Source organism: Nerophis ophidion, linkage group LG11 (genome assembly GCF_033978795.1).
Source record: "Nerophis ophidion isolate RoL-2023_Sa linkage group LG11, RoL_Noph_v1.0, whole genome shotgun sequence".
Lineage (NCBI taxonomy): Eukaryota > Metazoa > Chordata > Actinopteri > Syngnathiformes > Syngnathidae > Nerophis > Nerophis ophidion.
Window position 1 is genome coordinate 35,919,942 of NC_084621.1, and position 13,269 is coordinate 35,933,210.

A 13,269-nucleotide genomic window follows, 5' to 3' on the forward strand; every position below is an offset into this window, starting at 1 on the left:
CCAAATTACATTAAACACTTCCAAGTCAACTACTTTCTAAACATCACTATGAGCCCGTTGACCTTCTAGAAACAAACTGCAGCTCAGCTCACTCGCAGTCCTGGCTTTAGGTGAAGGCTAGTTAGCTTTTAGCGTAACGTTAGCTCATTTTGCGGTGTGTGCGTGTGTGTGTGTGTGTTTGTGTTACGGACAGTGTTGATTGAGGTGTGTTGAAGCAGCAAAAAAGGACATTATGTGAAATGAAGAGTTTCTGTCTCTGATACTTGATATAATAATGTAAGTGCATCATAAAGCCTACATGAACTCCATGGTGTTCAGGGATGAATAGTCTCTCCTATTGCTATTTTTTCAGCTATAGTTACATTAATCATTAGTAATGTAGCAGCCTAGTTTTGAATGGCCGGGTCCCTGCTATCACATGTTGATACAAATATAACATTTACATAATAAAAATCAACAACAAGCTTCCCAAATGCTGTAATAAATTAAGCATAATGAGTTGAACTAAAACTGTTTAATGTTGCACTTTTTATATGTAGAAGAAAAGTTTTGTCATTTTATTTAATCTGAGCAACACGTTAAGGCAGTTTAATGTTGATTAATGTGGGCAGAATTATTATACTGTTCCCAATGTTAAAAGGATAAAGCCATTGTTTACAAATTTGGTAAATAAATATCGAAAAAATGTATATTTTGTTGTTTTCTTACTGTACCGGAAATGAACCAAACCGTGACCTCTAAACCGAGGTACGTACTGAACCGAAATTGTTGTGTACCGTTACACCCCTAATATATATATATACTGTTACACCCCTAATATATATATATATATATATATATATATATATATATATATATATATATATATATATATATATATATATATATATATCCATTCATCTTCTTTATATGTTTTTTTATTATTTATTTATTTTTTTAAACTTTTGTGTTCATGACGGATTTATCTTAGTTAACATTAAGGATTTTCTTTTTTTCATTGGGTTTGGAGAATTTTTAAATGTGTTTTACTTCTGTGTTCATGCAAGTGTTATTTGCTAAATATTTAGTATTTTCTGTACAAATAATAAATAAAACAAAAATAATTGTAGTTTATATTTTATTTTTTTATTTGTTTTTTTGTATCCTGTCCATAAGAATTTTCATAGTGGAAGTTTGTGTGAATGTGGCTTCAATTAAAAATTAAACAGCAAACTAACTCAACCTGTATTCTGTTAATTCTGGGTCATTTATCACAGACATTCATTTTATAGGGTTATTTACAGATTTTGGAGGTGGGACTATCTACGGGGTGATGGATGATGGAGGCCTTGGTGGACATTTCTACAATTACAGCAGACTCTTTATTTAAGTGACAGAGGAAGGAGCACACATGTACAGAGGAACCAAGCAGTGGTGAACATCTGTGTGCGTGTACACGTCTTGCTGGTTATTATCCGCACGTCATTTTGACATGCGTCTGATTACGTGCTCACATGGGAGCGCTGAAAAAAGGCAGACTAGTCATGTCATGTCAGCATCTTTAGTGGAGAAATGCAGATTAAAGCTTATGAGGGGACGGATATACAGTACACACTGTAGTAGCATACACTAAAGTATTGGGACTCACCATTGAAATGTGAACATCCGGAATGATGTTAGAATGTGGCAGCACTGTGGCACGGGGGTTAGTGCGTGACCCTCACAGTAAGAATGACCTTTGCATGTTTTCTCCTTGACTGTGTGGGTTTCCCCCAACCTTCTCCCACCTCCAAAAACTTGCACCTGAGGAAAGGCTGATTGGCAACACTAAATTGGCCCTAGTGTGTGAATGTGGGTGTGAATGTTGTCTGTCTATCTGTGTTGGCCCTGTGATGAGGTGGCGACTTGTCCAGAGTGTACCCTGCCTTCCGCCCAAATACAGCTGGGATAGACTCCAGCCACACCCGTGACCCTGAGAGGGACAAGCGGTAGGAAATCGATGGATGGGTTGGAATGTGGCCGTTTGAATGTTAGTCCAAATGTGAGGTCACAGACGTCAGGTTGTGCTATAATTGGGTTCTTCCACATCATACTTATGTTCTGAGAAGGGATGTTACAATCTGGGTTGTATGGTTTCGATTCAGATGCCAATCATCTATGAGTGAGCTATCAGCTGATACTCATACGAGTCTAGGGTTGTACGGTGATTCGTATAGCACCGCGATGTATTTATGTCCTGGGCATGACGTTAAAGTGCATCCGGCAGTGGAGGCTCCTGTACGTGGTCTTGGGGCACTAGGAGGTTAACCCCTTTACTACTGTTACCCCAGGTGGCCCTTGGCAAAGTCCTAGTACCTGGCTGTCCCCTAGCCAGGGATACGGTAAAGACCTCAACGGCAGAGCAGGCGGAAGACGCTAGATTTAAGAACTACCACAACAGCTGCGATGGCCGAAAAAGGCTGCAGAAGAAAAGGGTCCCCAGTTGTCTTGGACTCCATGCCACTGGACCCTGACCAGGATCTGTGCGCCAGTCTCCCCACGTTAAACAAAGTCACACACAGGCATCCTCCGGGGTGGCATGGCGTAGTGGGTAGAGCGGCCGGCCAGAAACCTGAGGGTCGGGGGTTCGCTTCCCACCTATTGACATCCAAAAAAATCGCTGTATTGGCTGCTGTTGGCAGGAGCTCTGTGCTCTTGTGTCATCCTTTTGTGTTTCCATCTTGTTTTCATGTGTTATTATAGATATATATTTTTTTGCCTTTTGGTCCGGGGCTTTTTGGGACTGTGTGACAAGGGGTGGCACTTTCGTGACCTCTGTGGTGCTTTTTTGTGGACTTCTGGATCTGCCTCCCGGGAGCCTTTTGGCCATTGAGACCAGCTTCTGGGTCTCTGCTACACCAGAGTCGGTTTGGAGGGACTGGAGGAGATGCGGATGAGGGGACAGGGCTGCGGAGCTAGCACTGAGCGCTGGGACGAAGAGGCTTCGCGGTGTCTTGGCTGGGTCAGCAGGTGTCGGACACCTCAGTCACCCTGGACGTATCCTCGCTCATCCATGCGGACTGGACACTGGCCGAGAGTGGAGTCGGCTGTCTTGGTTGCCTTGTTGAGTCTGCTCCTGTCTCTGGCCGTGCTCCCTCCACCCCAGCGGACGATTGCGTGGAACACCGCAGAGGCCACCACAGTGGATGTGTTTCTTTTACTTTTTATTCATAGCTGTATGTAGAAGTGTCTGGTTGTATCTGCTGCTTTAATGTCTTTAATGTCCTCTGTGTTCTTTGATGTTTGATGTTTCCCTCTTACACACATGTAAGAGGGATGTGTACTATGGCTGTGAGTTGTTTTTTTTCCCCTTGGCCTCAGTCTGCACCGCCTCTCCAGGGCCCAGGCTAAGACCGATTTTCTTTATTTTATTTTAATCTTCTATTTTCTCCCCCCCTTGTTTACCTGTATCTCATCTTTTTTGTAAGGAGCGCTGGAAGCCGGCAGACCCGTCAGCGATCCTGTTCTGTCTCCCTGTAATGTTTGTCTGATCTTGAATGGGATTGTGCTGAAAATTTTAATTTTCCTGAAGGAACTATCCTGACGGAATAAATAAAGTACTATCTAATCTATCTAATCTAATCTAACATCTGAATCGCTCCCACTGCCCTCGCCTTTTTTTTTTCTAGTCCTTTACTCTCACTATCCTCATCCACAAATCTTTCATCCTCGCTCAAATTAATGGGGAAATTATCCCTTTCTCGGTCCGAATCGCTCTAGCTGCTGGTCTTGATCAATTACAGATCATCCTGGATTTTCTTCGTATGTATGGATGTTCTCATTCATCCAGGTCATTGTATTTTCTCCAAAAATTCAGAAATTGGTCCGACTATGGTCCGTTTTGAAAAAAATCCACACTGTCGGGTAGACTTCAACTGTTTTATCCACAATTTATTTGCTCTCTACAGCACTCATTTTTACTTTCTCTTCTCACTCCATGCTAAGAATCAACAGCGAGACAACAAGATCGCGCCACAGAATCGTGACAGTAAATACTGTTCCCTGATTGGCTATTAGCATGTGACTCCCACTGATCACTGATCACATCCTCCGTTGCTCGGTTACCAGAGGGCGAGTGCCTTTGTTCATGCAACCAAGCTTGCTTTGCAGCTTCCGCTTTCTTCTGACGCAAAAGAAAAGAGATATTCCAAATGTTTTATTGAATGCATTTTTTTATGGATATCGATTGCGACATGTATATTGGTATCGTTTAATCACCAAGCCCTACGTCTCACCACATCCAGTCATTCTTTGGAGCCCAACAAATGCACATATGTGTGTGAACACGTGTTAAAGAACGTTTTAAAGACACATGCAGCTGCTATAACGTTGGGAAATACCTACACATCGATTCTAACACAATCTAACTGAACCAACAAGGAGAGCTTTGTGGATAAGTCTTTCTAGGGCTGTTATATTTTATGGGACCAGCTTGTGCTATTGAAAACAATATCCTGACAGAGGTCTGTTGTCTACAGGAAGCAAATGGTGTTTTGATGTTTGTTATTGACTGTTTTTTTCAAGTTCAAAATGCTTTCCATCCTGTCAGACTCCAAGCAGTGCCAAAGACAACACATTGTCATTTTTATTCCTCATTTTGCTGATTCTGTGGTCACATGCGTCCCTCCAGATAACCGCATGGTGAAGGTAAATGGCAGCAGGGAGCCTTTGGAGTTTAAGGCCCACCAGTGGTTTGGAGCATCAGTCAGGACACACAAAGGCAAAGTTGTGGTGAGCAATCATTCATCTGTTTGAGTATATTTTAAACCTTATTAAGTCAGTGCATGTTCATGTATTAGTATACAGTTTTTTGTTTTTATATCATTAATGCAATTCTTTAAAGCACGGTTGGCGCCTGGTGTAAACTCACCAAAAGAATGTGCACAACGACGAGTAACTTACAGAATGATACAGGAAGCGCCCAGCAAAAGTTTGAGTCCAAACAATCCAGAAAGGCAACGACAACATGGTCGCAAACACACGTTGCTTAGCAAAAAACATGTGCAAAGATTGAATGATAAGCAAACACTACAGCGCAACTTAAAAAGTGCTGATTACTATCCGTACACATCTGATTAACGGTCCAAAACAGGAAATGGAGCCTAACAAAATATTGCACAACAGAAAACATGACTTAAGTCCTAAACGTTATTAAACTACAGTATATCAGTGCTTCTCAATGATTGTCTATATTGCACCGTAAACATCTGTACTGTCCAGCCACTTTAGTAAATGTTAATGTTTGAATTTTTTTTAAAACAGTTTTCTTTTAGGGAATGTACACATTTATTAAAGCTGTATATTTATTTTATGGAGGAATGTAGTTAATCATAGAACTAGCACCTAAGAATATTAAAAAAATTATTGATTTTGAATTGAAAATCGGTTCTGAATGGAATCGTTACCCCCATGAATCGAATTTATTCGAATCACGTGGTGCCCAAAGATTCACAGCCCTAATAAATAGTATAGTTTGTCTATAAAATTGTTATAAGTACACCTTTGCATAACATTGTATTCGTATTACCATTAAAGAAAAATATATGAATAAAAAAATATTTATTAATATTGTTTTTTAGTCTGTATCAGAAAATATTTGAACTGCATCAATTTGCCTGAAATGCAAAAAATAATAAAATCCTCAATTAAACTATATATATATATAAAAAAAAAAGTGACTAACTTGGGTGGGGGGCGTGGTTGGGGTGGGGGGGCTTAGTTGGGGGCATGGTTAAGAGGGGAGGAGTATATTTACCGCTAGATTCAAAGTCAAGTATTTCATATATATATATATATATATATGTATATATATATATATATATATATATATATATATATATATATATATATATATATACATATATATATATATATATATTTGTATATATATATATTTGTATATATATATCAGAAATATATATATATATATATATATATATATATATATATACATAAATAAAAGAAATATTTGAATTTCAGTGTTCATTTATTTACACATTTACACACACATAACAGTCATCTACTCGTGGTTGAGTTAAGGGTTGAATTGTCCATCTTTGTTTTTCTAACCATATACATGTTCAGTAGATGGCAGTATTGTCCTGTCTAAGAGTGGCACAACATTGCTATTCGGCAGATGAACTGCTTTACGGTAGACGAAAACGGACTGCTGTTGTTGTGTGTTGTTTTACCGCGCTGGCAGGACGTTGATGAAACTGTCTAACAATAAACCCACATAAGAAACCAAGAACTCGCCCTCGATCATTATACAGTTATAACGTCATTGGGCAGACACGCTCTTTATACATGTCACTCAGGTCCGCATTGAGCTGGAGGGGGCGTGGCCTCCAGCTGCGCCTGAATTTTGGGAGATTCTCGGGAGAAAATTTGTCCGTGAGGTTTCCGGGAGAGGCGCTGAATTTCGGGAGTATCCCGGAAAATCCAGGAGGGTTGGCAAGTATGTCGCAGGGCCAACACAGATAGACAGACAACATTCATACTCACATTCACACACTAGGCACCATTAATAAAATAATAAATTAATAAAATATGTATATAGAGACATACTGTAATAACTTGAAGTAAATAATGAAGATTAAAAAACAATTACCAAAAAATATTACAAAAAAATAAAATAAAATAACTAAAGGCAGTCTCTTTTTCACAATGTGTTGACTTTTTTCTTACAAACTGGGGGACAATTTCTCATATTCTTTCTGTTTCTGTAGTATTGCAAAAGTGTAAAGTTACTACTTTTTTAAATGAAATGATTATTTTTTAACGCAAAATGGTAACATTTCTCTTATAAAATTCCGACTTTTATCACCATATTACACATTTTTTGTTGTTGTTTGTAAAATAGTGAAATTTTTTGAGTAGAATTATGACTTTTGTCATAATTTTGCCAGGTAAAAATTCCGATTATCATTATAACAATGCCGACATGTTTAAGTTTTCTTATAAAATTGTGACTTTTGTCAAGTAAAATTGTGACTCTTTTCATAGAATGACTTCTGACATAATTTTGCCATGTAAAAATTCCGATTATTATTATAACAATGCCCTGTGATGAGGTGGCGACTTGTCCAGGGTGTAAGCGCCTTCTGCCCGAATGCAATTGAGATAGGCTCCAGCATCCCCTGCTCTCCCGAACGGGACAAGCGGTAGAAAATGGATGGATTTTTTTGGGATTTGACTAAAATGAGTAAGTCCGAGTAAATGGCTACAATGAGCACATTGTGCTGTGCACAGCTTTTCAAAGTGGCGTTTGAAACATGATACTGATAAAGCAGTATCGCACCCCATGAGGTCCCGCCCCACTATTTGAGAACTGCTGTATATGGTGTGTAGTATGGGTGGTAAAACATCAATATGGCAGAATATTGCTGTACGATATAATATATACATATACATTAGGGGTTTAACGATTGATGGAACACAAGTGTCATGGTCCAAGTCTTGGACCATGTCATATTCTGGTTTTGTTTCTGTTTTGTTATCACAGCCTGTTTTGTATTTGACATCTTTAGTTCCTGGTTGCGCTTCCTGGTTTGTTTCGGTTGCCTAGTTACGCATTTAGTGTCACCTGTTTCTGGTTTTTGATCACGCGCACCTGCCCCTGATGATTTCTGCCCCTATATATGCCTGTCTTTGTTTGCCTTTCGTTCTCGGACTATAGTTTGCCTCACGCAACAGATGATGTCTCATTCCCGCATTGTGGTAAAGTACTTTTGTTATTCGTTTAGCTTCCAGGCTATTTTGTTCATTTCCTTGTCCCTAGTTTAGATACTAGCAATTTCTGTTCTTTCTAGCTCCTATGCTAAGTTCTGTTGGTTTGTCTATAGTGCAAGTGTTTTTGTTATTAGTTTGTTTTTGTAGTCAGAAATAAATCTTCATTCCTACCTTTACGCTGTGTTCCATCTCCGCTGCACCACAAGAATGCAAACACACGCCACAATGCCACCTAGACGTCACAGTATAGTCCGAGCCAGTAAACGTTCTCTCGCAGCCGAAATTGAGGCTTTTGATGTGCATACGGGGCAGATAGTCCAAGCGATGCAGGCAGGGACTTATTGCCACACGCCAGAGTGGATCTGGGAGCCTGAACGCCTTCAGGCTTCACCCGACGCCCCTCGGCTCGCTGCGGTCCCGGTCCGCATGCGTCAGCGAAAGCGGAAGTCACGGAGGAGGACTTCACCTCCCGATAGTGACGCGTCAGCCCCGCCATCCCTCTTTCACGGACACAGCCACTTCCAACCCGTCCAAGACTCTTCTCCCATGTCTGGTAACTCTTTTATTTATTCCTCATCTCACTCTTCCGACTGGCCTGGTAGTCACAGGTACTGCACCCGTGACGTCAGCCCTCTGACGTCACCTGAGCAGAGTGGAGATGAAGATTTTTTTTTACAGCATGCACTCCCTCAGTCGTCCACAGGGGACGTGAATAGCTCCCTTACACTCCTTAAAGACATTTGTTTTCAATCCCAATATAAGTCTTTATTTTCTGAAACCCCTCCAGTTGTGACTTGGCCCCCTTCCCCAGTGACTTTTCCTCCCACCCTGTCTACCTCTTTTTGTTCCTCCCCCCACCCACCCCTAGAGGTAGTTGTAGACCATGGAGAGAGCGTCTGGCATCCGCTTGTGGAAGGGGGGGCTCATGCTGGTAGCTGTGTTACGGAGGTAGCACAGTGGCGTTCAGCCAAGCCTCTTCCTCCACAAAGACCTCCTCCGCCGGTCTTTTGTCCCGTCAAACCGCAGCCTCCTGTGCGTCCTCCTCCACCGGTATTCCGGCTAGCACCTACTAGGCCGCCTCCACCGGCACCACGGCTAGCACCTCCTAGGCCGCCTCCACCGACACCACGGCTAGCTGTAGCTAGTCCCAGTTCCAGTCCCAGTTCTTGTTTCAGTTCTAGCCCAAGTCACATTCCTAATGCTAGCCAAAGTCACAGTTTGAGTCCTGGTCCTAGCCATGTTCATAGTCTTAGTCCTTGTCATAGTTCGAGTCCTGGTCCTTGTCTTAGTCTTAGTCCCAGTCCTAGTTTTAGTCTTGTTCATAGTCTTAGTCCTAGTCACAGTCGTAGTCCTAGTCCATGTCAGATTTCTAGTCCAGGTCTGGATTACACTCCAGCACCTGACGTCATGCTGGATCCCAATCCAGCACGGGACTTCATGCTGGATCCCACTCCAGCACCTGTTCTTCGGCTGAGACCAGTGCCGGCTCCTCGGCTGAAACCAGTGCCGGCTCCTCTGCCGGCTTCTGCACCAGCTCCTCTGCCGGCGTCCGCTCCAGCTCCTCTGCCGGCGTCCGCTCCAGCTCCTCTGCCGGCGTCCACGCCTGACTCGTCTGCTGCGGCGTCCACGCCTGACTCGTCTGCTGCGGCGTCCACGCCTGACTCGTCTGCTGCGGCGTCCACGCCTGACTCGTCTGCTGCGGCGTCCACGCCTGACTCGACTGCTGCGGCGTCCACGCCTGTCTCCGCGGTGGCGTCCACGCCTGTCTCGTCTGCTGCGGCGTCCACGCCTGTCTCGTCTGCTGCGGCGTCCACGCCTGACTCGTCTGCTGCGGCGTCCACGCCTGACTCGTCTGCTGCGGCGTCCACGCCTGACTCGTCTGCTGCGGCGTCCACGCCTGACTCGACTGCTGCGGCGTCCACGCCTGTCTCCGCGGTGGCGTCCACGCCTGTCTCCGAGACGACGCCGCCTGTCTCCACGACGACGCCGCCTGTCTCCGCGACGACGCCGCCGGATTCGGCTGCAGCGACCGCCCCGTCTTCGCCTGCTGCTTTCGGGCCTGCTTTGGCTGCAGTCCCCGCACCCTCGTCTGCAGCTTCCAAGCCTGCCATGACGACGGCGCTGAAACGCCCTCCTCCATGTCGGCCACGTGTGTGGCCTCTACGGGGTCGTCCTCCCCGCCGGGCGCTTCCTCCTCCATGTCTGCTACGTGTGTGGCCTCTACGAGGGCGCCCCCCAAGACTTTCACGGCAGCGGCGTTCCATCCGCCGCCGCCACCTGGCTTGTCCTCGGTGGATTCGTGGACATGCGACCTGGCGACCCTCCACCGTGTCCTCCCTCCGCCCTCCCTTCATGTTTGGACTTTTTTGTGTGGGGGGGTTCATACTGGGACATCTGGGATCTGTCCCTTAGGGGGAGGCTTATGTCATGGTCCAAGTCTTGGACCATGTCATATTCTGGTTTTGTTTCTGTTTTGTTATCACAGCCTGTTTTGTATTTGACATCATTAGTTCCTGGTTGCACTTCCTGGTTTGTTTCGGTTGCCTAGTTACGCATTTAGTGTCACCTGTTTCTGGTTTTTGATCACGCGCACCTGCCCCTGATGATTTCTGCCCCTATATATGCCTGTCTTTGTTTGCCTTTCGTTCTCGGACTATAGTTTGCCTCACGCAACAGATGATGTCTCATTCCCGCATTGTGGTAAAGTACATTTGTTATTCGTTTAGCTTCCAGGCTATTTTGTTCATTTCCTTGTCCCTAGTTTAGATACTAGCAATTTCTGTTCTTTCTAGCTCCTATGCTAAGTTCTGTTGGTTTATCTATAGTGCAAATGTTTTTGTAATTAGTTTGTTTTTGTAGTCAGAAATAAATCATCATTCCTACATTTAGCTGTGTTCCATCTCCGCTGCACCACGAGAACGCAAACACACGCCACAATGCCACCTAGACGTCACAACAAGAAGAAGTCATTTAATGAGAAAGAAACAAATAGAAGAGATGGCTGAAGGAGCCTATGGAAATTAGGAAGCGAGGGACAAGGAATGAGGGATAAGGGGGTATACTCATGCTTCCCCATACCCGGGACACTGTCTTTCATTGGCGACGGCAGGGAGGAGAACAGATACTGTATGGCCAGATAGGGGAATTTTATTTATAAGGTAAATCGACTGTTAAATGTTAGTTACTGTACTTTTATTGAACATTGTTTCAATGTTTCCTCCTGTTACTTCAACCTGAAGTGTTGGTTGCACTTTATTCAAATAAGATGTGAATTCATTGGCCACTAACTGTTTTTTACTTGCTTGTTTGTATCCATAGTTCATTTATACATAAATCCATTACAACAAATACAAGGAATATATGAAACGTCATCTGCATTGTCATGTATCAAGTATTTATTTCACAGTCACACTGCTTGATTTTTATTTTTATTTTTTGCTAAAAAAATACTAAGACGATCTCAACTCACCAAATTGTTTCGTATCGTATTATATCGTTCTAAAAAAAATGTTCCCTGAATGGAATCGCCAACCACAAAAATTGTTAAAATTAATTAGTATACTCCTAATATACATAATATATACAGTACAGGCCAAAAGTTTGGACACACCTTCTCATTGAATGCGTTTTTTTAATTTTCATGACATTTTACATTGTAAAATACCAAGCCAATCAGCTCATACACTGAAAGCATCAAAACTATGAATGAACCCATGTGGAGCTATGTGAAATAACTGAAAACATGTTTTATATTGTAGTTTCTTCAAAATAGCCACCCTTTGCTCTGGTTAGTTTTTCGCACACTCTTGGCATTCTCTGGATGAGCTTCAAGAGGTAGTCACCTGAAATGGTTTTCACTTCACAGGTGTGCTTGAAGCTCATTGAGAGAATGCCAAGAGTGTGCAAAGCAGTAATCAGAGCAAAGGGTGGTTATTTTGAAGAAACTAGAATATAAAACATGTTTTCAGTTTTCGCAAGAAACGTGATTCCCTTTCAGCACACACATGGAAATGGATCTGAATTACATTATTTTTTGACTGACTTTGTCCAATTCATTATTACTGTCACCAAGCACATATGTATAACTTCTATTTTAATGTTCATTTTGTATATTGCAATACATCACAATATCGCAATTCTGTATTGTATTGCGTGACTCAAACATTGTGACATGTATGGTGAAGTCCTGCTAATAAACATACACTATGTGTATCTTTCTATTTGTACAATACAGTGAAAATGGGCATACATTGTTGAAAATGCTGATTAATCAAAATTACTAATTCAAAGTCTGTTTGCAACCTTTATGCAAATACCTTAAGGGCTTTAACTTTCCAAAGTATTGTAATTAGCATTATAATCTGCCCTCTTCCATCTTTTAGCACATAATTACGCATTAACTACTAATGATTTAGCGATTAGGCAATGTTTAGCTACTAACATTAGCTATCATTAAATATATGTTCTATATATATGACTGCAAATTGTTTGTAGATTCTCTTGGACTGTTTTGGTGTATGTGCACATGTTCCCTGCGTGTAAGTGTGTTCAAGATAGCTGTGAGTGGGCATTTTTTATTCAGGATAATTAGTAACTGTGAAAAATATAGACCCTCTAAAGCAGGGGTCGGCAACCCAAAATGTTGAAAGAGCCATATTGGACTACTAACACAAAAAACAAATTTGTCTGGAGCCGCAAAAAAATGAAAAGCAGTATATACCCGTAAGTGTTATAATGAAGGCAACACATGACGTAAGTGTCTATATTAGCTATAACAGCCTACCATCAAAATGAAACTGTGTCCCAGGCTGAAGCAAATCTTCGTTGACAGAAATGTTGAAATGCAATATTTATTCTACACATTTTTACAACATTATAGACCATTAGTAAATCAGGGGCTACTCAGAAGGTGAAATAACTCCTGAAAGGTTAGTGGCTTTTAATGGCCCAAGGTATAGACGTGTGTGTCCAAGTTAAAGGAAACGGCAGGCTGTCTTCTTTTATTAGATTTATTACAATCTTTGGCAAGCTAAGTAATGTTTGCTGTGGTCTGGAACAACATGGCATACAAACAACTATCTGAAATGCAGCCAATATTACATACGGATAATGTCTCATGAGACATGCCGAACTAAATTATATACAAAAAGGATAAAAGTGAAGGATAATAAATAAGCTCAAATATACCTACAAATGAGGCATAATGATGCAATATGTACATACAGCTACTCTAAATAGCATGTTAGCATTGATTAGTTTGCAGTCATGCACTGACCAAATATGCCTGATTAGCACTCCAACAAGTCAATAGCATCAACAAAGTGTACCTTTGTGCATTCACACACAGCATAAAACCTTTGGTGGACAAAATGAGACAAAGAAGGAGTGGAAGATGTTACATGTAAACAAACTGTTGCGTCACGGTCCACACTATGGTGTGTTCAAGAACCACCGAAATTAGTTGGACAAAATGATGTTCACCAAATATTCTCATCAGTGAAGCATAAACACAAACATATT

The 13,269-nt window shown here is 42.0% G+C and overlaps 2 protein-coding genes across 2 annotated transcripts in view; both read left to right on the top strand.

Moving 5' to 3' along the window:
- itga8 (integrin, alpha 8) overlaps nt 1-13,269 on the top strand; it is a gene marked incomplete at its 5' end in the record, with an annotated part of 193,850 nt that overhangs the window by 28,572 nt on the left and 152,009 nt on the right. Inside the window, one exon of the mRNA XM_061914761.1 lies at nt 4,649-4,749. Coding sequence (XP_061770745.1) covers nt 4,649-4,749 — 101 coding nt within the window. The remainder of the gene's footprint in view (nt 1-4,648; nt 4,750-13,269) is intronic.
- On the top strand, nt 5,990-11,537 carry LOC133561983 (uncharacterized). Its single transcript, XM_061915744.1, has one exon. It carries the CDS (start codon nt 7,957-7,959, stop codon nt 10,159-10,161), a length of 2,205 nt encoding a protein of 734 aa, XP_061771728.1. The 5' UTR covers nt 5,990-7,956; the 3' UTR covers nt 10,162-11,537.

What these genes read in the sequence shown, in the direction of transcription:
- LOC133561983 (XM_061915744.1), top strand. Translation starts at nt 7,957, where the DNA reads ATGCAAACACACGCCACAATGCCACCTAGACGTCACAGTATAGTCCGA.